At 45.3% G+C, this 26,456-nt stretch overlaps 1 protein-coding gene across 1 annotated transcript in view; it reads right to left on the reverse strand.

Moving 5' to 3' along the window:
• The window catches only part of LOC138295492 (calpain-2 catalytic subunit-like), a 196,360-nt gene that overhangs the window by 152,247 nt on the left and 17,657 nt on the right, over window positions 1-26,456 (reverse strand). The window contains exon 2 of the mRNA XM_069233832.1: window positions 11,106-11,175. Within this exon, the coding sequence (XP_069089933.1) occupies window positions 11,106-11,175 (70 nt within the window). The remainder of the gene's footprint in view (window positions 1-11,105; window positions 11,176-26,456) is intronic.

Raw genomic sequence — 26,456 nt, forward strand, 5'->3', positions numbered from 1 at the left:
GATGTGCTCCCAATCAGTCTGCACACAAGACTTTTCATTACCCGATTTAGGGTTTTTAAGTGCCACAGAGCAGTCCCTCCATGAATGATGTACAACACAGTCTGATGCTACCTTCATCATTACATTCTGGATATCAGTTATAAATACCACTTTCTCCCTAAATATTGCCTCATGGCAATAGGTTTCCCCTAACCACATCAAAAAGCTTCTTCATTACAAAATCCTCCATAGAATTTATATGACACCCATTGACCTGGCCAAATTTGATCCCACGCAACCCTCCACTTGTCTAAAATGTGCTGCTGGAAATGCTGACTTTGTACACATGACATGGACATGTGACCCGGTGTCTACATATTGGAGCGAGGTCTTTACAATCCTCTAGTCAATGCTGGACGTCCTGGTTGCCCTTGACCCCTGATGGCTCTGCTGGGCCACGTGGAGTCAATTGCCAAACCTTTGTGGGGCTTTGCGGCCATAGCTCCATATTGGCTAAAAACGATGCCCTTACAACATGGGCATGGCTTAGAAGTTTTGTATTTTGCGACACAACCAGTGGAGTTTACCTCTCCCTACAGCCCTCAGCTTGGGCCTGAAGGACATCTGGCAGTCACTCAGTGCTTACCTGCTAACTAACACTCAAGTGTTTGGAACTGCGGGACACACAGGGATGCAGCCATTCTTCAGCTCATGCATCACCATCCCCTGTGTCCACCGCACCAACACACACACTTACTCTCCAACCTCACAGGACTAACCAACTACAGACACCCACCGTTGTGCCATAAACAGCCTACTGAAGTTCACTGCTGTATAGAATGCTTGCACACATCCTCATGTATTAATGCTTCAGGTATATCACAATTAATGCTTCATGTGGATTGTGCTGCTGTCATGGTAATGTGCTGACTTGTATTATGTTACAAAAATAAATACAAATAATTATTTAACAAAAAAAAAAAAAAATCAGACCAAATCTTGACAAAGGACTCTGTTAAAACTGGCTTGGATTGAAGAAGTCCCGCAAACCCATTCTGAAAACTTGTTAGTATTAATCTAAAATCAAAAATCTATTAGAATAGATTGTTGCTTGCTGGAGTCGTAACTCAAAAACATTTTGTTATTGTCCACCAAGAATAGCCCACATACAACAGAATTGGATTCCAGGATTGGTGAAAATGTCAAGTTTTTAAGTGGATCTACCAAGCATTTAATGAAATGGACCATATTCTCTAGTGATATTAGTGGACAAAACTACTCAGCATTCATTGGATCCAAGCCCTCCTCCTCACTTTATTGGGGCTTTTTAAAAACCATGTAGTAAATGTAGGCTCCTCTGACTTCATTAAATTAAAAAAAGTTTAAGATAAACAGTATTTTGCCTGAATTAGGTGGAACTGTCAAGCATTAAGCCAATTCTTTAATTCACAACAATCGGGACTTCTTTTTGCTGGATGCGGAGCAGGAACTCTATATTCAGCAAGGTCTCCTGGGCGCTATGAGGCATTCTTCTGGGAATGTCCCAGGAGTCACCCTCATCCTTCACAGAAACAATAGGCTGTGCTGAGCTGCTTTGCTGAGGACTTCAGGCTATTTCTGTTCAAGCACAGTGGACCACTGGTTGAAGTGAACAAACTAAAATGTGCAAATCTTTTTTAATTCAATCTTAAATAAGGTTATACTGTGCTAACTTTTTCCCTCCTCACCTCTCCAGATAACCTACAGCTTCAACTATACCTCTTTCATTGCATCCCATGCGGCTCCTTTCTGAAAACATACCACCCTCCTCCACCAAGTGTTATCTCCTCCCTAGTACATCTCCCTCACCAGGATGTACACCCATTATCACCCCTCTCCACCCATCCCTCTATAGGCACCCCTCACACTCATGGCCTCAACTGTAATACCATTTTCTTGTACAGATCGGCTTTTTACTGTTACGCAGCGACTGCAGATATCATGGGGAGGGGTGGGAAGGGAGGGAGTAGATGTGGCAGGGGAATAAAAAAAAATGTTTTTTTTTTTTTTAAAACGTATCTTTTTCCCGTTGTCGCCATCACTGCCTCCTTCTGTGTTGCTCCTCTGGTGTTCTTGTGGTGTCCCAGCATTGACTGAGACACCAGCACAGGCTCACCAGCAATTCTGGCACTGCTTACATGCTAGACATAGCATGTAAGGAGCGTCTGGATTGGTCTGAGCAGCTCGGAGTGCCGCTCACACACAAGCCTTGGGTCTGTGCTGTTTCTCCAGCTTGGCTGCGTAGACAGCTAGGTTGGAGAAACCTAAGTGTGCATGTGTGTTTGGCCGGCCTGAGACGGCTGGCCAAACACACATGCGCACTCAGTGCACTCTTCCGTCCTCTCCCCTCCCACCTCCCACAGCCGAGCCTCGCCCCACCCTGAGCACACTGCTGGCTGAGCCACCAGTTGAAAGATATACAATAATTAAATGTAATTTTATGTTTCATCTCCTGCCAGGAGGGTGACACTCATTCGCCATTGAGCCGGGGGGTGATGCTCCTTCGCCATTGCAAACGAGCTGCGCCTGTAGTTACGTTTGACCACTAAAGTCACAGTTACACATATACATAGGTAAAAGCCCTGAGAAAACAGTGCATCTTTCACCTTTACCCTAAATGGCTTAATCCATTGTATTAGAGTGCATAGAAATAGTTGGGCTTGAGGTCTACGGAGGACTCTTTAAAATTTCAACTCGGAAATACGAGAAAAGTTTCTTTTTGCACACTGTGATCTTGATCAATGAGTGATCCTTCAAATATTGATGTTGGTGTACTTAGCTTTCCCTCAGCTATCCAAGTATTTTAAAACCTTTTCTGCAAACCCGGTGTTTTAAAACTTTTTCTGCAAGCTTGATTTAGCTTTGGTAGCAGCCCCTCCTCCTCCCATTGAGAAGTCCACCCCCATCCCCCCCACAGCTGGAGCACACAGGTCACCATATCTAGACATTTCAGTCAAGCAGGGACAGGCTTGCTATGTCCACCATGGCAGTAAGTTCCAGAAACTATGCTGCTGTTTTTAAGTGGAAAGACATTCAGATTTTTTTCCAGACTTGTCGGAGGTGGACAGAGGGCTCCGGTGGCAAGTGAATGAGCTGGTAAAATTGGGTCTATAGGACAAGTTGAATTTGAGGTGCGAAATGAAGGCAAACTGTAGCTCAGAAAAAGAGGCTATGAGACAGCATCACAAACATCATTATCAGTCACGTGCTGACGGATTTATGTGCTGAAATGTACTGTGAATACAGAGGAAATAATAGGGCAGGAACAGCACAAAAAAGCCAAAGGATTGCACACAAAACCAACCCAACTGAGGTGACACACAGTATAATGGTTGCATCCCAATAGCAACTGAAAACTAGCACACAAAAAAAAGGGAAAAATACCCACGTATTGGTACCACATGATAATTTCCACATAACAAATGATATTTCACGATTTACTTTTCATATAGACATTTGCACTGGGTGTTGTGCCTTGAGAACAAAACTCAAGCAAGAGACCATCTGCCTTTATACCATGCCATAGTTGTGTGTGCTTGACTGACAACATTGTTGGTGTGTGACATGCAGTGAATATAGTACAGTGCAGTTTGTTGCCATTAACTAAACACGCTGCGTTGCGCACATCTTGGTAAATCTGCATGTCTACAATAGCAAAGTTCAATCTGGACAAGCATGCGTGGCAGAGCCGGTTGGGTATCCGATCAAATGATACAATGACAACAGGTTAGTTTTGCAAAAGACTGATACAATGGAACCTTTGGAAACCTCTGACTTGCATTTCTATTTGCTTTTTTCTCTTGCTTACAAGACAGCCGTGTTTGAAATAGATGCAATACTTTGATCACAATGTCGGAAAATGCTACCTAAATAGGCTTTCATTACTCATCTCACATGCCATCCTCTCCCAGTCATTATTTGCCCCGCCCCACTCAAACAACTGGTTTGATGTTGTAAAGCGATTTAGGTTTCTAAGAAAAAACTGCACCTGTGACGGAGTAGGGAACCCAATGCCCTGGGAAAGTGTGCAGGGAAATCAAAGTTAGGTTCTTTAGCTGTCTGGTGAAAAGAGAATGATCCCTTCCACTCTCCACCTTAGCTTCATTTGTTTCTTCTTTCATTAATTTAAACTTGTGTTGTTGGGCACGGTCTTGATGCAGGTGGGCTGCAGACCATGCACAAATGTACAATAATAATAATGATGTGTAGTATCAGGGACCACCATCTTAAATGTGTTTGAGAAGATGCACAAAAACACCATTTGGTCTCTGCAGAGTGAGAACTTCTAGGATTCTGAGTACATTTTTGAACAGATGTTGGGTAAGTATCTAAGTTGTGGGGTCACTGAGGAAGACGCATGATTGAAGATGGAGGTGAATCCAAAAAGGACATTTTTAGAGAAGAAAAGTGTACTAGCAAAAACTATGAACTGGGATACATAGTAGAATCTTCTGAGGAGGGTATTGAAGGCTGTAAAAAGAGGATGAAGAGTAACAAAGAGATGAGAGGTAGTGTTGTAGAAGGACAAACCTGGAGACACACTCTCAGAGGGAGGAAGACTAAGCAGGATATAGCGAATGAGTGGTAGTAAAATGCTAGTAATATAACACATAGTTCAGGTTACAGGTGGACAGAAATGTGGTGCATGGGCCCCTTCAGCCGCCCTCTGCTAGTGCAAACACTAGACTCCCACGCACACGGTCTTCATGTGGACCTAGTCCCCTAACTGCTCTCGCTGGCATCCCAACTCGATTCTTCATACCCCAACTTCGGCTCCGCACTGTTCTTGCTAGCTTCCAAGATACGGCTACAAAGGAGTAACCAAGGAAGGGACGGCTTTACCCCCTGTCTCACCGTGATCCAGCAGCCAGGCTACCATCATGAACTTCCAGATGGTGCTCTACATAAAGGATCATTCTGATCTCTGAAACAGCAGCTGTAGGGTTTGTGCAGGTGGTAGTCTGTGAAGCTGGAGCACAACCATCATTAATGCCACAGGTGCAGTGAACCCAGGGCCCAGAAGTAAATCTCCCCAAATACTGCTTTTTAGGCCTCGTCTGGAGGCAGCACGCCGGTGCTAATGCTATGGCAATAATCTAATGTGCCTTCAAAAAAAAAAAAAAAAAAAAAAAAAACACAACTCTAAAAAGGGGCTTTTAGTCCACCCATTGTTTTTATCGTTGGCACCCTTATCACTCTTCTTTGCTGCCTTCTAATTTGGCAGAATATGCCAAGCGTCACTTCCTTTTGTTTGCGAGGGCATGCTGCACAGAAAGCGGGGTAGGTGGGTCCTGGTTTCCTTGGGAGTATTAAGGTTCAGGGCACCCTTGCTAGGCCTCTGCTTTAAGGGCACCTTTCATGTGCTTCCACGATCAACAGTGTTGTGGTCATTTAATGTATTTATTTATTTATTTATATAGATATTTATGCGATATACATATGGCATGAACATGGCCGGACGTAAGCCCTTCACAATAAAACATTTTTCTATTAGTCAACAATTAAAAAAGTTTCATTTCATGGTTCCACGAGTCCCATCTTTGGTTCTTACTTTAAAAAGTGAGTAGGCAGTGGTTTGGTAAAAAACTTAAATGAAAAGAAAATTGTTACCGGGTTTGGCACAAAGCAGTTTCTAGGGATAGCAAGCCAGGGACATCTTAAGGATTTTGGGGGGCCGGGCTAAACATATCTTGGGGGCCTCTGTTCGGCACAGCTTTGAATTCATCATCTAAGTTCCGTTCTTTCATGCCCTCTTTGGCCAGGCCTCTCACAGTGCACAGGCACATTCTCCAAAATCCAAATGCGTTTACATGCAATATTCAGGGATGGTGATGTGTGTTTTTAACATTGTAACACAGCAGCAGCTCAAAATATTACTGCAAATAATCTCTGCGACACCCTCCCATTTCTCGTATATGAGGACCTGTTTTGATCTAAAAACTTGTTTATGGATGTTGCGTGAAATATAAACACAATATTTCTTTGCAAAATATCAGCAATAGACTCACACACCACCCACATTAAAAACACATTAAAGGGGAATTCCATTTAAATCAATATGTTCAAGAATTATTCAAAGTCATCAGTGCAGGACTTCCTGCAGAATGGAGCTGGGTCTATCAGGGCACCCCTCAAGGCTGGCACCCTGTGCCAGCACCCACTTTGCCCACCTTAAAACGTCTCTGTAGTAAACTTGGAGTTAACTCGAGGCAGCAGCACAGCAGAACACTAAACCAACACACCCTTAAACCGGAATTACATTTCAAGGCATTACCCTAGGAAAATACTTTGACCCTAGAGTCCGCCGAACCTTCAAAATCGATAAACACTGGGTGTTGGTTCACGAAAGGCCTGGTGATTGTCAAACCACCGAAGTCACACATGCAATCGAAACTCACATGGGCTCTGGGGCTGAACCATTGGGTGGGTAAACAGAATGAATGTTGTACACAATATTATCTAACCGCAGGTTCAGACAAATCACAGGATGAATAGCCGTGAAGGGGTGTCGTCTATCCTCTAATAAATTAGTGTGTATTAATCTCGGCTATCTGGCAGACAGTCATATAGTAGCTTCTTAGTTTAACATTCACATTAAAAAAACGGATCCATTTCTGTTACTGCAAGTTTGCAAAAACACACAGCCAGGGTGAAGGCGGGCGCTGTGGTTAGTAAGGAGGGGCGAGGACTGCACCAGTTAGAACGGATACAGTGTTCTTGCCATGGTGACTGTGTGCACGTGGGAGGGCATCTGAGCAGAGAGAGAGAGCACTTCCAGGATGTGGGGGTGAGACAGTAGGAGTCCTCTACTCTAGCTTCGAGATGTCTCATGGACTCGGAGCCGTCATTAAACTGGAGATGTGGGAGTCCCTGCAAAGGACCTGCATGGCGTGTGGAGCTGTGGGCTGGCTTCCACACTCACCCCACACCCATCCATCAGAGGCGTCACCAGTCAGGTGACCCTGCTAATCAAAGAGGATGGGCACAAGTGCCCTTGACCAGCTGTACCCAGCATACCCATGTGTCTGTGACATCATTCACGAGTAGCACGAGGTCCTCAAACTTGTACCCACACACAATCCGTGTGTGGGTACAAGTGTGAGAAGAGAATGCATGATCCGAAACAATTAAGCACTTTTTGTCCTATAAAGAGCAGAAAGCTCTTTATAGGTGAAATGGGTGCAAAACTGGGTTCATGCATTATATGCTGTGCAGGACAATGTTCCTAGGTTCTGCTCTTGCACTGTTTCGGTCTGAAGGATTAAGGATGTTTGAGCGTCTGGCGAATTAAAGTTTGGAAGAGTTACAAGGAAAAGCAGCTAATGCATATGACATCACCCTTAGGAAACAACCTACACATTATAATACTACTGACACTAGTACAGTAGAGAGATATCACTTTGTGATGAGGGCACAAAAGTCCGGAGAGTTCGTGGAAGAAAACAGAATGGGGTTACTGAATTTTCCAATGAATTGTAAATTTTGGTAGAGATATGAAGAGAGAACATGCAACCATATATGCTGAAGTGTCAAAGTGGGCACATAAGATAAGGTGTTTGATGACAGGGAGAGTTGATGGAGATATTGTTTACTATAACTACAGCGAAGTGGATCAAGCAAACTTTGAGGTTCATTGGGGGAGAAATAAATTAAATACGGGCTTTTAGGAAATGAACAATTGAAAAAAATAGATAGGAAGTGGTGATGAATGTGGCTGAGAAAGGGGGAAAAGTAGGAAAGCACAGACGTTTGGGAGATTGTGTTGCAGTTGTGGGAGTCCACTATGTATTCCATCCTAAAGGAGAACCCCGCTCTTAAAGTCATTTACTAAACATGGGAGCAAGAGAGACACTTTCCAAGATGTGGTGCAACGCTAAGAAAATTGTGCCAATTATCCATGGGCATGATGGAGGGTGCGATAATGTAGGGTATGCGGAATTTGGTGTTGAACATTGGTGATACCAGAAAAAGATCCCCATACAGATTCATATCTAGCAATGTGAAACCAGACACAGTGTTGGTATACTGTCAGGATCTGTAATCCAAACATCAGGTGGCACTACTTGAAGCCGTTCTGTGATCCTACCTGGATCCTGAACATCAGTTTTGATCTTCTGCTGCATGCCTGTGTTCATGTGCATGCTTCGATGATATATATATATATATATATATATATAAAATCAGGCCGAGTGAAGTGCCGTGTTTGGTTCTACTGTTGCATTCTGGTACTTTTAGGTCTTTGCTGAGGTTACGATATTGTTAGTACATCAGTGTATGCTTTCAGTGGTACATTTTTACCTCACGGATATCCCAAAGATCCATTATGTCCATTGGGAGATACTGGGCCTGGAATTAACAATTCCAGCCGGTATCTCACCACGAGTTCGCAGGGATCAGGAGTTAAACTCCGTGGAATGGTGGAATAACCTGCCGGACCCAGAATCACTACATTTTTTACTGCAGGTTTTCCCCAAATCCAGAGAATTTAATGCTCATATTTCCCACCTGCTCTGAGCAGGTGATATAGACCTTCATGGGAGAGCTGGAGCAGAACCAGAGATTTGGGCATGGCTGGGGAGAGTATTTGGGGAGGTATGCAGTCAGCCTTTCTGGGAGGTGCGCTGTCTGCTACCCCTGTGATGCTGTGCTAGAGGGTGGGCTGATGGCTAAACCTTTGCCAGCAGCCTCTGTCTCTACCCACCTCTAGCTTTACTGGGAGTGGACACACACCTGTTAAAATCAGGTCCCTTGTTTCTGGACCCAGAATTTTGGGTCCATAAACACCAAGCAACTCATAGTTGCCCAGACCGATATCCCACCTGTGAATATCAAACTGGCAACCTCATAATGAGAGTCTAGGTGCATTTGCATGCTTTGCTTCTGAGATTTGAAAACAGATCCATTTTCTATTCAGTTCCAGATTTTAATTCTGTCCCGTGTTGCTTCCTGGTATTTGTAGGCACTCTTTTAGGAAGCGTGACTAACTCTTCTAGTGTGCCATGTGCTGCAGCAGGCACACACCTGAAATCCGCACCAAAGTTGTATCTGTAAAGTAAAAGACCTGTAAAGAGTTTTCATTCTACATCAGTCATTCGGTTCACTGTCTACAATGGGAGCTCCTGCTTTGTACAGTGTGTACCTGTACTGTGAACCTCTCCATGAAAACTTGAAGAGTCACAATTCCTGTCACTTCTGTTGGAATGCACTATCGCTTTTGTTGTGGCTGACTTCAGTTTACTTTCTCCATGTGCTTCCACACGAACAGTTCCACTTTCTTTTTTTCCCTGTTTCCTTGCCTTTACATTTTGGTCTACTTCCTGTACTCTGACTGTGTCCCTGGGTTTAGACAACCTCTTGTCTTCTTTGCATCTGTGTTTCTTCTGTCTATAAATTTGTTCTGAATCCCTGTTCTAGCTCATTTCTGCCAGTGGGCATTAGTTGCCCTAATGCTTGTTGGGTATATCCCTGAGTTTCTGTTTGTAATTCCCCACACTAACAAGTTTTTGGTTGTCACATTGTGTGCGGAGTAAACCCTGCTCTTAACATTTGAATTTCTTTTCTTAATTTCTGCTACTGATGTCTTTTCTAGATACTCTTTCTGTCCCCATTGCCATCACTAAGAACATCTGAGCGTGTGGTAGTACGGCTTCTACATTTTTCTCAGCCAAGTCTTTTTTCTGGTTATGCTTTCTACTCTGGGTTCTGCCTCATTTCCAAATCTGACCACTGGTTTTGATTTACACTGTGATATCTTAGATGGTCTCCATTCCAATCAGATAATGAAAAATATCCAGCTGTTGTACCCAGATCCTTTAGAGTATTACTTGCCTCAGTGTTGCCAGGCTGTACTCACCTTTAAACTGAGTATGAAAGTCTATAAAGGCATGTCCAAGCTATGCAACTTAGAATATGCCAGCAATTCTCATCCTCTGATAAAATGTGTTACCAACTAACCTTGCTTGCTTTACATTTCTCTGTATCTCTCTCTGCTTTCAGTCATCTCCTGTTCTCTGATGTTCCAGTGACCTTCAGTTTATGCTTAGGTAGACTGGAATGTAGCTTTTTCTGTACTTTTTACTCCCTAATCAACCATCCCTGCATTTGGCTCACTGCTATAAGATCTGTGGTTAGCATGACCAAAGGTTTTACCATAGGCAAGGTCAAATTGTAAAAAGCAGGTGTGTTACTTGAGGGGTATACAGAAGCATAAGTCACATTAAAACTGTTCTTCATTGTGTGGCTGCAGATTAAGAAATGAGCTATGCTGGACAAAGTGCACTTAATGGAGAGTGAAGAGCTTTGTTTGGGACCATGGTTCTGAGGTTTATAAATAAAGCTGGATCCTAATTAACCTTAAACAGATGTTACCAGTTGATCGAGTTTGCTGTTATGAGAAAATGTGCTCTGCCATGAGCTGCTCGAACAAGAGCTAAGAAGCATAAAAGAATTGAGTCATAAAATTACATTTAGGTAAGGGACAAAGGAATACGTTGAATAAGGGGAGGGAAGAGGCAACAATACTTTTTAGCAATTAAAGAAGAAAGTTATCATCAAATCTGTTGAGGCAACAAGTTGCTTTTGCTTAGTTGCTTTCTTTATTAGTGATTGCAAGGAAAACATCTTGGGAGATTAGGTTATGTATGGATCTTGAAAATATGAACAAAGAAGTGGCTTGATTTGTTCTGCTATGTAATAAAGAATTGATGACGTTGGTGAAGAGTCAAATTCTTTACAGCATGGCATCTTACTTCCGTGTGCCTTTAGCTAGTAGCTACATCTCCCAATTTAAGGCCTTATAGCACTTATCAAATTCATTAGGTCTGTGATTTTCCATTCTACAAAGATGCCATTTGTTTAATCTTCAGTAGTTTTTCAGTTTCAGACATATACACACACATTTGTTCATTTTGGCCGTTAGCTGCAATTTGACTAAGCAGTAGCAATACTGATAGGTTTGGCTTTAAATTGCACACGTTTTATAAACACAAAGTAATGTTGAAAAAGGAATAGTTATATACTGGCTAACATGGATTATACAGACAGACAGTCCAATTGAAGTCCCATCTCCCGCCCCCAGTGTCACTTACCCAGCGCTCCTTGGCAGATATCAGTACGAGTGGCTCCTCCGCTGATAAACAGGGGATCCGAGCACAGCTCCTGAAAAAGTAAATAGCACACTTTTACAATAGGCATGGCATAAGTGTAGCCCTGCAATTACGGCAGGTCAGTTACCTAAGTACACTAAGCAATCCCAATGATGCAGCCCTTAAACACCTTAATTCACCCCCCAAATCAAGGCAAAAATAGTAGGCATTTAACTGTTTCACTATGAACCCGTTTTTATGCTACAAAGCGTTCAAGCAACATCTCAGAATAAGATCATCATCTAAAACAGGTGTTTCCCAAATGTCAGTTTCTGATGGGAAGATCTGTGCCTCGCATTCAGATTTTTCCCCTAATATAAGTTCGAGTACAATGTACCTTAGTGAAGTCATTTATGAAGTCCGTTTTAAAATCCGTCATGGACCTGCCCCTCCTAGACCTAGGTCAGATATCACTGGCCGAAAGGTGGTGTCCCCTTCAATGGGACTTCATTACCCAAAGACAACTCAGGGATGTCCAGCTAACAACGAGGCATTTCCATTGAGCTTCAATACTCTCACAGCATTAAATGACATCACACCAGTGGCCCTAAGAAATAGGAAAGCACTTTGAGGTAGGTTGAAGGAAGGTTTTTCTGCTCCCCGGCTCTGCTGACCAACACCCACACTGTTGATGAGTTGATAAAAGCAACGGAAGGGTGGATGGGAGAAAGTTATAGGGAGACACAACATTACTCATGCTTGTATTAAAATGTAAGGATTTTACTAAGTCTTTAAGTGTACGGAACAGTTCCTTTGGTTAGATATTTTGTAACTACCCCCTTCCTTCTCCAATTTCTTTATATGTTTTCAAACACCTTCACTAAAAAGTTATAAAACACATGTATTTTTCAGCCTGTTTTAAAAAATAATTTCAAATTTTTCAAGAATGCAAGCCCTCGGCTAACATACTTTTGCCTCCTAAACATATCAACAGGGCAGGCCATATTATAGAAAAGTATACGTTTATATGGGTCTACATATGTTATTCACAAGTGCATATGATACACCATCACTTTAGTATGGCATTGTAGTACAGAACCTTACAGCTTGCCTGATGATCTCTTTAGAGGTCCTGGTCCACGTAAGGTACTGTATGTTGTGGAGTGGAAGGTAAGAGATTGTTTGATGTTTTGAGATATACAGGATCATAAACCATCACAAGGGTAGTAGTGGAAAAAAATACCCACACAATCATGCTACTTCATTTCGCACGTGACTGCTGTTTGGAATACATAAGAACTTGTCCCTGGACTGATGCACTTTGCCCAAATGTTGGCATTGTGCGCTTTAATACGCTTTGTGGAATATGACCCTCTGGTCTGTGGATTAAGTATTTACTTTCCACCTTATGAATATAATAATGCCCGCCGTCTACATATATGGAGAATTATTCACTAACTTTGTACACATTTACAACTCCATTCCATACAATTTTGTGACTTGTTGTGACACGTATGACTTACTGCACAGATCTATATCAACTATCTTCTGGTCATCATTCCTGTTCTACGGTCGGAATCCCTCTAGATGGCCCTGAAGAAGTCATCTTGTTGAAAGACATGTTGACTGTGTATGCTCATTGTGATCATGAAACATTATCAAGATCTGATGTGATAAAAGCTGCGTACTATTGGAATATTTCAACACACGCTATCCTTGTTGTGTTTCGCCCCCGCCCCGCCTCTCCCTGTAGGACAGTCTGATGTCATAGAAATTATGTTTTTCATTTTGTTCCACTCCATGTACACTGAGAGTGTGTGGACACTTATCTGATGGAGTATTTTTTAATTTGGTGTTAGAATAAAAACTTTTTATATCTTTCTAATTACATGTACAACATTGTTTGTCCAACACTAGTGTGTGCTCCAGGCGAGTTTGGGGTCATCTACAGGATCATGTAAGGTCCGTTTGGATAGGTTGATATTGATTTGATATTACTGACTGTGGGTGTATGATATTGATGTCAGAGATACTGGGGCCGACGACCTTTGTCGATACCTTGTGCAGCTCTTCGGTCAGTAACTCATCTGTTGCCGTGATTGAGAGGTATTCTGGGCTCTCTAGGGCCGTCTCTACAACGTAAGGTATACCAGGGCTATGCTGAATGTATGCGAGATGTCAACTTCCTTTTGTGTGACGTGTCATGATGGCCTGTGCTCTTGGGAACGAACTGCGTAGACTTTCTTAGCTACTTTAAAAAGTATATGTAGTGAACTAACTAATCTGTTCTGTTTCGTGTTCATGTCTGGCAAAGTTTTTTTAGATCATTTTTACAGCAGCAAACTGCATTTTCTAAAGCACTGGTTTATATTGAATAAACTCTATGACTCAAAGTACTGTAAGGAAAGTCATTTTTATTTTTGTACATCACGTTCTTGATGGAGCTGGTCCTCGTCCCAATTAGTTACTGTTTCCATCACTCTTCTGTACTCTTAAGGGGTGTCAGTGAGCTGCACACTTCTCATGCATGTTTTGGATGTTCTCTGTCTTCAGACCCAGGGGCCAGGTATTGCTTGCAGCATTTTCTGATGTATTAAAAATCAAGTCACTGGATTATCAATAGGCATTGCTATGGGCCGTCTTTGCATTTCAGCTCATCTCATTGTACTGGTCAAAAAACAAGACGAGATTTGGGAGAAGCATGGAATGTGTTCTTCAAAGGGAACCAGTATTCGGAGGTGTAAAGGTGGATTGATTTAACTGTCCAGATAATATGTATGATGCATGGGTTGCAAATACGCCCCTAGGGTCAGTGTGCCAAAAAAATACCTACATCCCCATCACTCCCCCTACAAGTGACGGGGACATTAGGGTTCTACCGAGCAGGCACTTCTGGGCTACCAATTCCAGGATATGCCAATAGTGGGCGCACTCCGACAGGGTTTGGGACTGTCAGCCAGTAATAGGTCTTCCTACAGACCTCTGGGCCCATGGGGCGCACCACCACAAACAATACACAAAGAATCAGACTGAGGGCTTGATTACTAACTTGGCGGAGGGGATTACTCCATCCCAAAAGGGACTGATGTCCCATACGCCGTTTTACAAGTTCCATAGAATATAACAGAACTTGTAAAACGGCGGGTGGGATATCCATCACGTTTGGGACAGAGGACTCCCCTACGCCAAGGTCGTAATGAGGCCCTCAGTATTCACACGGGCGTGGGAGTAAGTGCCTCTACTTTGGTTAAGGGGTGAACTAGAAAAAAAACAGACAAGACTGTGGCTCTGTATATTGTGGACTCCTCAATTCTACACCTGTTAAGTTTGAGGGCGTGATTTCTTCCATCAGGAGCCCCTCTGCATCAAAAGTGTTTTTTAATTTCTTTTATTTAACTGATTTCAAGATTTTCACTTCTAAAAGCCTAAGATCCATAGTAATAAACAACAAAATCAATACATAAACACATGGCTCCGATTATAAAAGGTAAAAATAACAGTGCCAGCTATGATAATATACACAATGCCATGGCCTTTAGAGCCTATGGCCGGGGCTCATGTTGTCGTGTCGTTACTGTTACCTGGAAGTAAAGCGTCCCTTGCACTGCCGGAGTCTGTGTTGGTGATACATGGGCTGATTCACCAACCCACTTATGAGAACAGGAAACTGTACCATAGGAATACTCCTTTATGCATTCCTACAGGACTTTGTGAATCAGCCCAGAAACGTCCAACACCCTATCAGTAAAAGTGCAAAAAGGCCACAGTCCCTTCCTTTTGTGCTAATTGTGGATAAATGCACCCAAAGTTTCCTTTTCGTTCCTCCTTTGGAGGGCATGTGAAAGAGTGCTATAGGGGTACTGTTGCCTGTACTGAAAATGCGTTTGCGACTCGGCCCCTATGGCATTGGTATGAAACCAAGCTGGCTGCCTGTCATCTATGGTGGAGTCAATAAATACTCCTTAAATTGATCTGAACTATAGTTCCATTTCACTGGAAACTGCAGTCCCCTCGGACATAACTCACAAACTTGCAACTTTACAACTAAAGCTCGTAAGTGCATATAGGGAAAACAAGATTTTCTGTCAGAGCAGCAAGGCCCTTCTTGCAAGGGTGCATGAAATCTTTTTGTATATTTAAGTTCAATGCAATACTGCCTGCTGAATGGAAAGTAGTTATCAGAGGACCAGTCCCACCGCTGCAAAACTTCAGATCGTGGACATTTCCCACACTGGTCCTGTCTAGAGTCTGCATCTTTCTTAACAGCTGCAAAAGGTGGGGTGGGGGCATCACTCCTCTTTCACCGTTCTTCGGTTCCTTAGCACAGCTGTGATGCTCCATGAACCACCAGGAAGGAGGGGTGGTTTACATGCACAGGGCTTTAAAGGAAAACAACTAACTTATAAACAATATTTCTACCCTCTTCAAGAGCCCACTAATACCGAGTGCTTCCAGAGGTGAATTTTCCTTTCACAAGAGGGCACAGCTTGGTTACTGGCTTGTGAAATCCTGGTTGCCTCAGATCTTAGCCTCAATGAGCTGGGAAGGCTACTTGGCAATTGCCAGGAATCAGCCTCCTCGGGGTTAGGGTTGTGGACAGCAGTCTTTTTTCCAGTGAACTGATGAGGACAGTTTGTCCGTCTATCATGTCTATACCGAATGTCACATTTACACTTTGCCACTTAGACACTTGACTACTAAGAATCCTGTCCCAGCTCCGAGAAACTGCTTGATCCCACAGTCCCGTTCCCCTCAACCTGGCTCTTTAACCACTTCTGTCAGCTGAAGGCACAGACAATTTGCAAACTGATTTCAACGGGATTCTACGCAGCCTAATGGATTCACTAAGTGACCAGCACCTTCCCAATCCAAAATGGCAGGTTTCCCTCACATAAGTGTTTATCAATGTGGATTACCTATAAAACTTACATAGTTACATACAGTAAAGAAAAACTACGATCGCCCAATTAAAACTCGTTGGGAATTGCATCTTCTCTATCACTTATTTCAATAGATAGAATTCTAAATCCAAAACCCAAAAATATATTTTTCAGCATAAAGGAATACAAAGCAGTTTATGTCCCTTGATATTTCTGCTCTGCTCTGACTCACCTTGATACCAGAATAGGCCCTTCCAGGAACGTAAACCGGTGGGAGCCCGGCTGAGACACATACCTGGTTCCCAGGGGCATCCGCGGGGCACACACTGCCCTGGCTGCCTAGCAGCTGCATTTCCCTCGCCCTCTCCACACATTACCTGTTTATTATTTAACGGTTTGTCAGCGAGCAACAGGACACTATCAACACAGCAAACACTGCTGCAGCGAATGAAGAGTGGTGATACTGTGGAGGTGCGGAGCCTGCGTCAATGGAGGCCGAGGTTATGGGATTTTCTGGGTATTTATGTGTCCCTGTGTGTGTGTGTGTGTGTGTGTGTATGTGTCTCTGTGTGTGTGTGTATGTGTCCCTGTGTGTGTGTGTATGTGTCTCTGTGTGTGTGTGTATGTGTCTCTGTGTGTGTGTGTATGTGTCTCTGTGTGTGTGTGTATTTCTCTGTGTGTGTGTGTGTGTATGTGTCCCTGTGTGTGTGTATGTATTTATGTGTCCCTGTGTGTGTGTATGTATTTATGTGTCCCTGTGTGTGTGTATGTATTTATGTGTCCCTGTGTGTGTGTATGTATTAATGTGTCCCTGTGTGTGTGTATGTATTAATGTGTCCCTGTGTATGTATTAATGTGTCCCTGTGTATGTGTGTGTGTTTCCCTTTGTGTGTATGTATTTATGGGTCCCTGTGTGTGTATTTATGTGTCCCTGTGTGTGTTTTTGTATGTGTCCGTGTGTGTGTGTGTGTATGTGTCCGTGTGTGTGTGTGTGTCCCTGTGTGTGTGTGTATGTATGTGCCCCTGTGTGTATGTATGTATGTGTTCCGGTGTGTGTGTGTATATTGTGTGCATGCATACGGAGCACAGACCTAAGGGATGCACAAACAGAACCACGAAGGCCCTGATTACAAGATGCAGCTTTTGCCCATTCCTCCCTGCTGCGGTATCCAATGAACAACCGGCTCTGCAGATACTGGACTGTGTAACCCAAGGCCCGCTGACACCGGGCCCGGAGCTGTATGCGGTACTGGTACTAAGGGGGCTGCAAGTAGCCCCAGGCCCCCATCGCTCCATCCCCCAAGCTCTCCCCTCACCTAGTCTGCCCTTTCCGGCCGCCACAGCCTTGAAGCTAGCCCCTGCACGCGTTCACCACCTGCTCCAAGCACATGGATATGGATGTGGGCGCCTTACTTCTGCCGGAAGAGAAGATTGCACAGTTGGACCTGGTATTCAGAGCTCTCGGTGGTATTCCCTATTCCGAGGGGGAAATACCTAGAATCCTTAGATTTAAGGTTAGATATACAGACCGGAATTAGAGACTCCGCCGCTCGAAACTGCTTCACTTATGCTTGTTTCCGGTGCGGAGCACCAGCTCCTATTTTTGAGGGCCGGGCCTTATTCTTCTGCCCCAAGCATTTGCTGCGAGCATAAAACGTGTATGGAAACGGCGCAGGAAGAGAAAAACGAAAAAAAATTACAATGGGAGAAAGCAGAAATGAATTGAAGAGGCCCGAGATGGATTACGCTGCCTCAGTATCCCGTGTTCCCACATTTAATTGCACGAGTTTAAGAGGAGGGCCATGGGCACCGGCACGATTTACTTTACAAATTAAGCACTGCGCTCGGTACTCCTGCCCATACAAACGGGATAACTGTAACGAGGCCCACGCTGTTGGACTGAACCAAAGCCCCAGATGGCAAGAACTGGAGGGGGGGAGGGGGTGGGGGGTGGCGAGGCCTGAGCTGCAGCGTGGTTAATTCATGGTTCATGTTCCAAATGTGGCGGAGTTTAGGAATTACATGGTTGGAAAGTAAGTACTAGTTGATGCTCGATGTATGGGTTTATGGAAAAGAACATCCCGCAGAGCATGGCTTTAGGTACAAAATTCCTAAATTACAGTCGAGTTACCCTAAATATAATCTGTCCCACCCCTCTTGTACAGGGGGGCAGTACAGTGCATGCTTCCCCCCACTAGGCGGTCAGCAGTGGCCCTCAACCCTGCATGGATCACCTACTCCCTGCCCTGCTAAGAACGGGAAGGGTGGCAATGACGTCAGACTGCATACCTATGCCTCGGGGCTTCGCATCAGGATCCCCATCTTACTGAAGCCTGTCACAGAGCAAAGGCCGGTCAGAATGAGGCATTATCGGGTAGAATAAGGATGCACCCGCGGGCAGCTATCACCCCATTCTACTTCGGTCCGGATTAACTACCAGGGGGCAGCGTGGCACATCTTTATTTCCCTAAATCATATTTTCAATCCTGTTTTAAACAGTTTGTTTTGAATTTGTACTGATGGGATATTTTATAAAGTTTTTAACTCACTGTACAATAAAATATTACATTACATTGGAGTAGGGAGCGACCAATGGTACAGCATGTGCAGTTGCACTAGGGCCCAAGGCCTCGTGCCTATCCCTTCCCAAACAATATTTAAATGTTGATTTTACTGCCAGAGCGCTGTCCGCGTAGGCGCCAGGGGCCATGCAGGGTGGGACAGGCCTTTTAGTCCGCTGCTAAGCAGGCCTATTACAATTACCACGGTCGGCTGGAGCTCCTAGGGGTGTGTGTGTGTGTGTGTGTGGGGGGGGGGGGGGGGGGGGGGGAGGGGAGGTGAGAGGAGGGGAGTTTTTCAAAGCCCAGAAGCTCCTGAGGTTAATTGCAGCTGCACGGGGAGGCTATACGAGAGAAGGGGAGGGATGGAGCGATGTGGAAGAGAGAAAGCGGCCAGAGACGGAGACGAGGAGGAGAGAGAGAACGGATTGGCGGAAAAGAGAGATGGTGCGGGGAGATGAAGAGAGCGGGGCTGGTTTAGGCATTCTTGCCAGGCCTGCCTCGCTCCCCTAGTCCGGCCCTGGGCCCGTAGCACCCTTGTGACTGCACCGCTGCGCACACACCGCATTGGTATGTGCCCGCTACCGTTTGCGTGTGTGGTGTTTAAGCCCTGAAAAGGGCTTCAACACGCATCGCACGGCGCGCGATTACACTTCAAATAACTCACTCGACTCAGTGCGTTTTTTCAGTAATGCAGCGTGGCTGGCTCCGGCCTTGAGCAGAACGAGCCCGTGTACACGGGTCTTCGTTTTGCGTCTCCGATCCGTACTGCCCCAGCCACGCCCATTCTTTATTATATAGCTCTGGGCCACGGAGCAAACCAAGAAAACCAAACGTTGAGGTGAAGTCCCTCGGAAACATCCGGGGACTTCACTCGGGGTGTTACACAACACCCAAACACCCCTCCTTTCTTCACCGTGTCGGCTGGCCAGTTACATCACTGGCCAGCGACATCACATTCCTCCACAAAATGCAAAAACAACAAAAACATCAATCAGAGCAAGGAGTCAATAATCACACAGATGATCAGGTAGACGGGTAGAAGGGCAGGGATTACCCCGCAAGCCATATCTGGTAGATCCGGATTGTTGAGACACCACCTCAGTAGCTGGGCCACCAGTCACCAGTTCAGTCGGAACAGGCCTCGCCCCACCCACAGTGCAACCCGCCGGACCACACAGTGGAACACCATCTTTAGGCCCCTCAAACCCTGAACCACACTCATCGACATCCCCAACACTCTCAACTCTAGAGTCTCCTGCATCATGAAATCTCTTAAAAAACGACACATTGCGGGTCACCGTATCTGTACCACGTTGGGCAACAACAGCAGACCCATTCCGTTGAACAATTCTCCATGGGACCGTAGAAAAAGGAGTACGAAACTTACTCCCCGGCAGGGTCTGCTTGAGCAACACATAATCTCCCACTTGCAGGTCAGACACGGCAGCTTGCCGAGCACGGCTGACCCGTAGATTCGACATCCGCCGTTTCTCCTGAACCAAGTCTCGGGCCATCTCCGGAGGAACCCAAGAAGAATGATGAGGAATAGCATCAACAGACGCCCTCCGAAACACAACATGACTTGGAGCTAGGCTAGTGGTGGAATGAGGCGTTTGTCGATAGTTCCGCAAAAACGAGAATAGGGCATATTCAACAGATTGACCACTGGCCACCGCAATTCTTATTACCTTATTCAAAGTCCTCATAAACCGCTCTACCTCCCCGTTGGCTTGAGGCCACCGCGGGGTGATCCGGCGATGACGGGTACCAGTGATCTTCAGATACTCAGCCAGTTCCTTGCTCTGAAACGGCAGACCATTGTCAGTCTTAATCTCTGCAATAAGACCATGAGTGGCCATCGTCTTCTCTAGCCTAGAAATCACCACTTCGACCGTGAGGGTAGGAATAATCTCAACCTCAGGATACTTTGAGAAATCATCAATGATGACCATAGTGTGGCGGCCATCAGGTAAACTGCCAAAATCTAGACTTGCAGAGACCCATGGACCTGTTGGGGACGGCTCAGTCTCAATGGGAACAGGCCTGGTCGACTCACTGGTAGCCTGACACCAACAACACGATCTGACCAACTGTTCAACCTTTTCGTCCATGAGGGGAAACCATAACTTGGATTGGAGGCGTCTCTTCGTTTTGACCATCCCTTGGTGGCCATTGTGTGCCAACTCAAGAGCTTTGGCAGTGAGGGATGAAGGAATAACCAACCTAATTCCCCTTAACAGGCATCCTTGAGGATCAGTGGTGAGTTCACCCCTCACGCTACATAGACTTCCAAGGATACGTTAAGATTCAATGTTCAACAATGGCAATTGGCCCTTGATACAGTGCCACTGATTACTTTGTATGGCTGCGATAATTTTCTGCAGGCACTCATCCGACTTAGTTGCTTGTATGATCTCACCCATAGTGATTGGCAAAGGTCGAGATCTATCAGTCACATGCTTCACATATTCTTCAGTTTCCTTCGCTTCTTGAACTTCCACGTCGGAGGCACTTCTGGGATACCTCGAGAGATAGTCAGCCGGGTTTTCGGACCCCGGACGATATTCCAACTGGCACTGATAATCTTGCAATTGTAGCATCAATTTTTCAATTCTTGGTGGTGGCTTGGAAGCGGTTCCATTGAATAGCGGAAGCAATGGTTTATGATCAGTGGTCACGACAAACGGGCGGCCGTACACGTAGATATGGAAATGCTTGCAACCCCAGTGGACCGCAATGGCTTCCTTTTCAATTTGCGAATAACGCTGTTCAGTGTCAGTGAGTGAACGGCTGGCATAGGCAACAGGAGACCACATTCCTTCTCCCTGTTCCTGCAGCAACACAGCACCTAAACCCTTAGGTCCCGCATCCACGGCGACCTTGGTATTTCTTCTTGGATCAAAATACTTCAGCACAGTGTCGCTGGACAACGCCTCTTTGATCTTGTCAAACGCTGTTTGTTCAGTAGACCCCCATTGCCAAGATTTCTTAGAGGTTGGGTCAGATTAGATAAGTCTTTTATAAATCGACCACAGTAATTTACCATCCCTAGGAAACTTCTGACCTCCGTAACTGTGGTGGGCGGTGGCGCCTCCTTAATGTCGTTTACCTTCACGGGATCTGGGGCAACCCCACTCTCCGAGAACGTGTACCCAAAGAATTGTATCCTCTCCTTTAGAAATTCACACTTTTGCCGATGCAAAGTGAGTCCTGAGTCCTGAATGCGTTGTAGGACTTTTTGTAGTCAGGCACTGTGTTCTGCAATGGTGGAGGCATGGACAAGGATATCGTCACTGACATTTATTGTCCCCGGCAGACCCACCAACAGCTCCTGGATAACATTTTGGAATACTTCCGCCGCACTGGACACTACTCAGACGTTTGTACCTCCGGAGCCCCACATGGGTGGAGAACGTCGTGATGTAGCGGGATTCCGGGGCCAACACCAACTGGTGGTACCCCGACTGAAGATCAAGCTTCGAGAACCATTTAGAATCACTGAGCTCTCCCAAAATATCATCAATCGTAGGTGTCAGATGTCTCTCTCTTTTAATGGCCGCATTTGGGAGACGCATGTCCACACAGATTCTCACCTCGCTTGGCTGTTTGGGCTTCCGGCTACCACAATGGGAGATACCCAGGGGGTGGGTCCAGAAACCTTCTCAATGATCCCTGCTTTCTCCAGATTGTCTAACTCTTTCTCCACCTGGGGTCTGAGATGGAACGCCACTCGCCGATGGCGAAGAGCTATCGGTTGAACTGTGTGGTCAATGTGGAGCTTGATCTCCCGGCCTCGGAGACACCCAATGCCATTAAAGATTCCATCATACCTGGCTACCAACTCCGTCACCGATTCTTGGTGGATGCTGAGCGCAAACGTCACTATTTGTAACTCCTCCGCCGCCTGACAGCCTAACAGCCTAACAGCATGCCAGTTCCTCCTTCAGTCATGTACACCTTTGCCGATATTGACTGTTGTCCGTGGGTGATAGTGGTCTGGAACATACCCCTCAGGGAAAGGGGGGTGCTCTGTCCATATGCATATACCTTGACATTTGTCTTGGACAAAGCTGGAATCGGGGACATTTGGCAATGCTCTTCTGCTGCCAGTAGGTCTATGGATGCTCCAGTGTCCACTACAGCAACCACTTCATGATGACCCATGAGTATCTGGCATTTTGGAAGTTGCGCTTGGCGATGGCTGGTCGGTGTGGCCGCAAATAAAGAGTGGACGACATGAATGACCGTTTCGTCATCATCCATGTCGCTCCCTCGCTCTGATTTTTCAGGAGGGACATCTTCGAGTGCTATGTTGACTGCTGCCCCTCGGGTGTTTTTGGATCTGCATACTTTTGCAAAGTGATTTAGCTTGCCGCAGCTGGAGCATACTTTTCCCCTTGCCGGACACTCAGAGGCTCGGTGTGGTACTCCCCCACAATACCCACATTGTCTGGGGCGTGGACCACTCACTTTTTGGGGGGCTTTCTTCTGGGGTGTCATGACTGCATTGGTGACCTCTTCTTTTATGGGACGTTGCAACGCCACCTCCATATGTGAAGCCCTAGCTTTTGACAGCTCCTTTGTTCGGCCCAGCTGTAGAATATCCAGTAATGATTTCCCGGATTCCTCTAATATGCGTTCCCTGAGGGGGAGGGAGGCACATCCTTGTATTAATTGTCCTCGGACTTCTTCAGTCTCATCACTGAACCTACATGTGCCCGCCAGTTCTCTTAGTCGTAGGTGAAAAGCATCTAGCGATTCATCCATCTGTTGTCTTGCTTGTCTGAATATGAACTTCTCGTAATCAGTATTGACCATTGGTTCGAAATGGCGGTTGAGGGCAGCTATGAGTGTCGTATGAGTTTTGGGCGCATCTTCCACAAGGTTTTTTGATATTTTGTATATGTCTTTACCTCCTACGTGAATGAGCATGGCACGTTTTTGGTCATTTGCTACTTTCGTGGCCTCAAAAAACAGTAACTCTTTCTACCCATTCCCTCCACTTGGGTGCTTGCGTACAGGGAGCCCCTTCTACCACAAAGGGTTCTACTAGGGGTATGGCAGATATTGTAGGTGGGGTGATGTTGGATAGATTTCTTACTCCTGTGCGTATGACAAATTATTAGTTCTGGGGTACTTGTACTCACTGTGTCCCTTTTGTTTTGCCGCTTTCCTTTGGATTCTCCTCAAATTAGCAGTCCAAACAGGCAGTTTGAGTAGGTTCGTTTCTCTTTACTTCTTTTCTTTGTTTTTTTTAAAGTTTGCCTTTTTTTTTTTTTTGAAGTAATGCTTTTTTCAAAGTTTGCCTTTTTTTTTTTTTGTGGCTCCCTGCCCGCTGCACGAGCACCGCGATGGAAACGCGGCCGCAGCAGGGCTCGAACCTATAGGCGTGGATCCGCCTACCTCGTCGCCACTTTGTGGTGTTTAAGCCCTGAAAAGGGCTTAAACACGCATCGCACGGCACGCGATTACACTTCAAATAACTCACTCAACTCAGTGCGTTTTTTCAGTAATGCGCCGTGGCTGGCTCCGGCCTTGAGCAGAACGAGCCCTTGTGCACGGGTCTTCGTTTTGCGTCTCCGATCCGTACTGCCCCAGCCACTCCCATTCTTTATTATATAGCTCCGGGCTGGAGGCCAAGGAGCAAACCAAGAAAACCAAACGTTGAGGTGAAGTCCCTCGGAAACATCCGGGGACTTCACTCGGGGTGTTACACAACACCCAAACACCCCTCCTTTCTTCACCATGTCGGCTGGCCAGTTACATCACTGGCCAGCGACATCACAGCGTGCACATCTGTTTTGAGAAAGGACTCACTCTGTGCCCTTGGAGCAGACGTCTAACAGGAATGTAAGCGCGCAAGAGCAGACATTCCTCAGAGAGGTCTTCCCTCCGAGTCCCTTCCTTCCGTCAGATTACAGGGCTGCAGAGCATAATTTGTGCTTGTTGTTTCCGGCGCGGAGCACCAGCACTTATTTCCGAGGGCCGGTGCTTAGTGTCAAGCATTTACTGTGAGCAAAAGACACGTGGGAATGACGGAGGAAGAGAAAAACGAAAAAGCGTCAGAAAGGGGGAAAAGTAGAAAGCTGCAGGGATGAATGGAAGGGGCTGGGAGTGGCTGTAAATGGATTGAAGAGGCCCAAGGTGGCTTCAGGATTACGCTACCTCAGTATTATGTGCTTGCACTTTTAATTGCAGCAGCATCGTGTTTAAGAAGAGAGTTTTGTGGCACTTTTTTATTTACAAATTAAGCACTGCAGGGCTGTAGCTCACAGTGAGCAACTCTCCGGACGTGTAAAGCCAGTTTCCATCTTGATCCTGGCGTTGCAGATGCGTGAAGGGAGCCACAGAGAGCAAGCACGTTACCTCTTCACACCGTTCCCTGTTCCTCTCATTACGAAATGAGACATTCATACCTCCACAGACACTTTTCTAAGCCCAAATTCCTATAAAAAATATACTTAACACAAACCCCACCTCTCCCTCCTGGTACATACATCTTTGGCTTACCTGGAAACAGCTGGTAATATACTAATCTTCATAATAATTTGAGTAAAGTACCTGAGGCGGAGGGAGGGATGTAATGATAGAACAGGGAAGTCTGGACTCAGAGTAATGACACTGCCAGTAAGTAATCTATGTATTGCCCCGGATAAGACAGTCGATCTGTGCGTAAGAGTGGTGAGAAACGCTAAAGGCAGAGTGAAGATGCAGTAAAAAGAAACAGACCAGACTTACTGCCACCACAAAAGCTCACAGGATATATTTCATGATTCTCCTTTTTAGGTCTGGCATTTGCAAACACATGTCGATTTTAGTAAAATTATATATAAATAGACTTACTTCCTCAAATATGCTTACAGAGGGTCTTCAGCCATTGGTTTAGTATTGTGTCACTCAAATTTTTCTTCGGCCACCGCAGCATACAGCATGGGGCAATAGGTCAGCCCATCTCATCCACTGGCGGACTTCACTGTGAGTGACAGCATACTCCCTCTTAACAAGAATCTCATCTTCCTAAGTGCCATGGGTTACTAAGGTAATGTGTGCTCTTTGAGACCAAAACATATTTTTGATTTTAGCCAATGTTGATTTTTTTTGTTTTAAGACTGTGGAGGGCCCAACAATAAAGTTTAGCAAAAACCATTACAAAACAAGCATTGACAAAGCCAAAGGCTGGTGGATAACACCATACCTTGTGGCTTTGCCAGTGCTTGTTTAGATTTGTACCACGCACATTGTCTCAAGGTGGTGACCTGCTGCAGAGCCCGACATACAGGGTCCAACATTCAGTAAGGAAAGGCTGGCAAGACTAACGTCACCAATTAATTATATATTATTACAGCAGAGTAGTGATGTCATATGGTTAGCATAGGTGACTAGTTACGTCACAACTAGCCTGAAATAAGGAAATTCTCTGCTGGGTTTATACAGGTTTCCACGTACTGAACTACAGGAAAATGCAGTTAGCATCTATCCTTAGCCTTGTAAAAAAACTCCCAAGTTAACTAAAGTGTGGGTTGAAAGTTGTGCCTTGAAATTTATAATTATAATAACCATAAACACAAAATATAAGGCAGTAGGACTAAAACCACTAATTTACAGACATCAAAAGAAAAATGCATCTGAAAGAGTTAAAGCTGTCCCCCTACAGGCATTCAGGAGACATGGCGTGGAGGTTTAAATGGCTAATGCGGCCTTTCACCAGCCGCCCTTGCCAGAGGCGTGAGTTTTAGCCCAGTGACTCAGAGACTTAATCAGTGGCGGCCGGCAGCTTTAGGAGGGAGGGGGGCGGGCGGGACACACACTCACACACACACACACACTCACACATTCTTTCACACACAGACACGCACGCACATCCATTAACACTCATACCATTCAAAAATGCACGCACGCACCAAACATTCATT

The sequence above is a fragment of the Pleurodeles waltl genome, chromosome 5, assembly GCF_031143425.1.
Source record: "Pleurodeles waltl isolate 20211129_DDA chromosome 5, aPleWal1.hap1.20221129, whole genome shotgun sequence".
In the NCBI taxonomy this organism is placed as follows: domain Eukaryota; kingdom Metazoa; phylum Chordata; class Amphibia; order Caudata; family Salamandridae; genus Pleurodeles; species Pleurodeles waltl.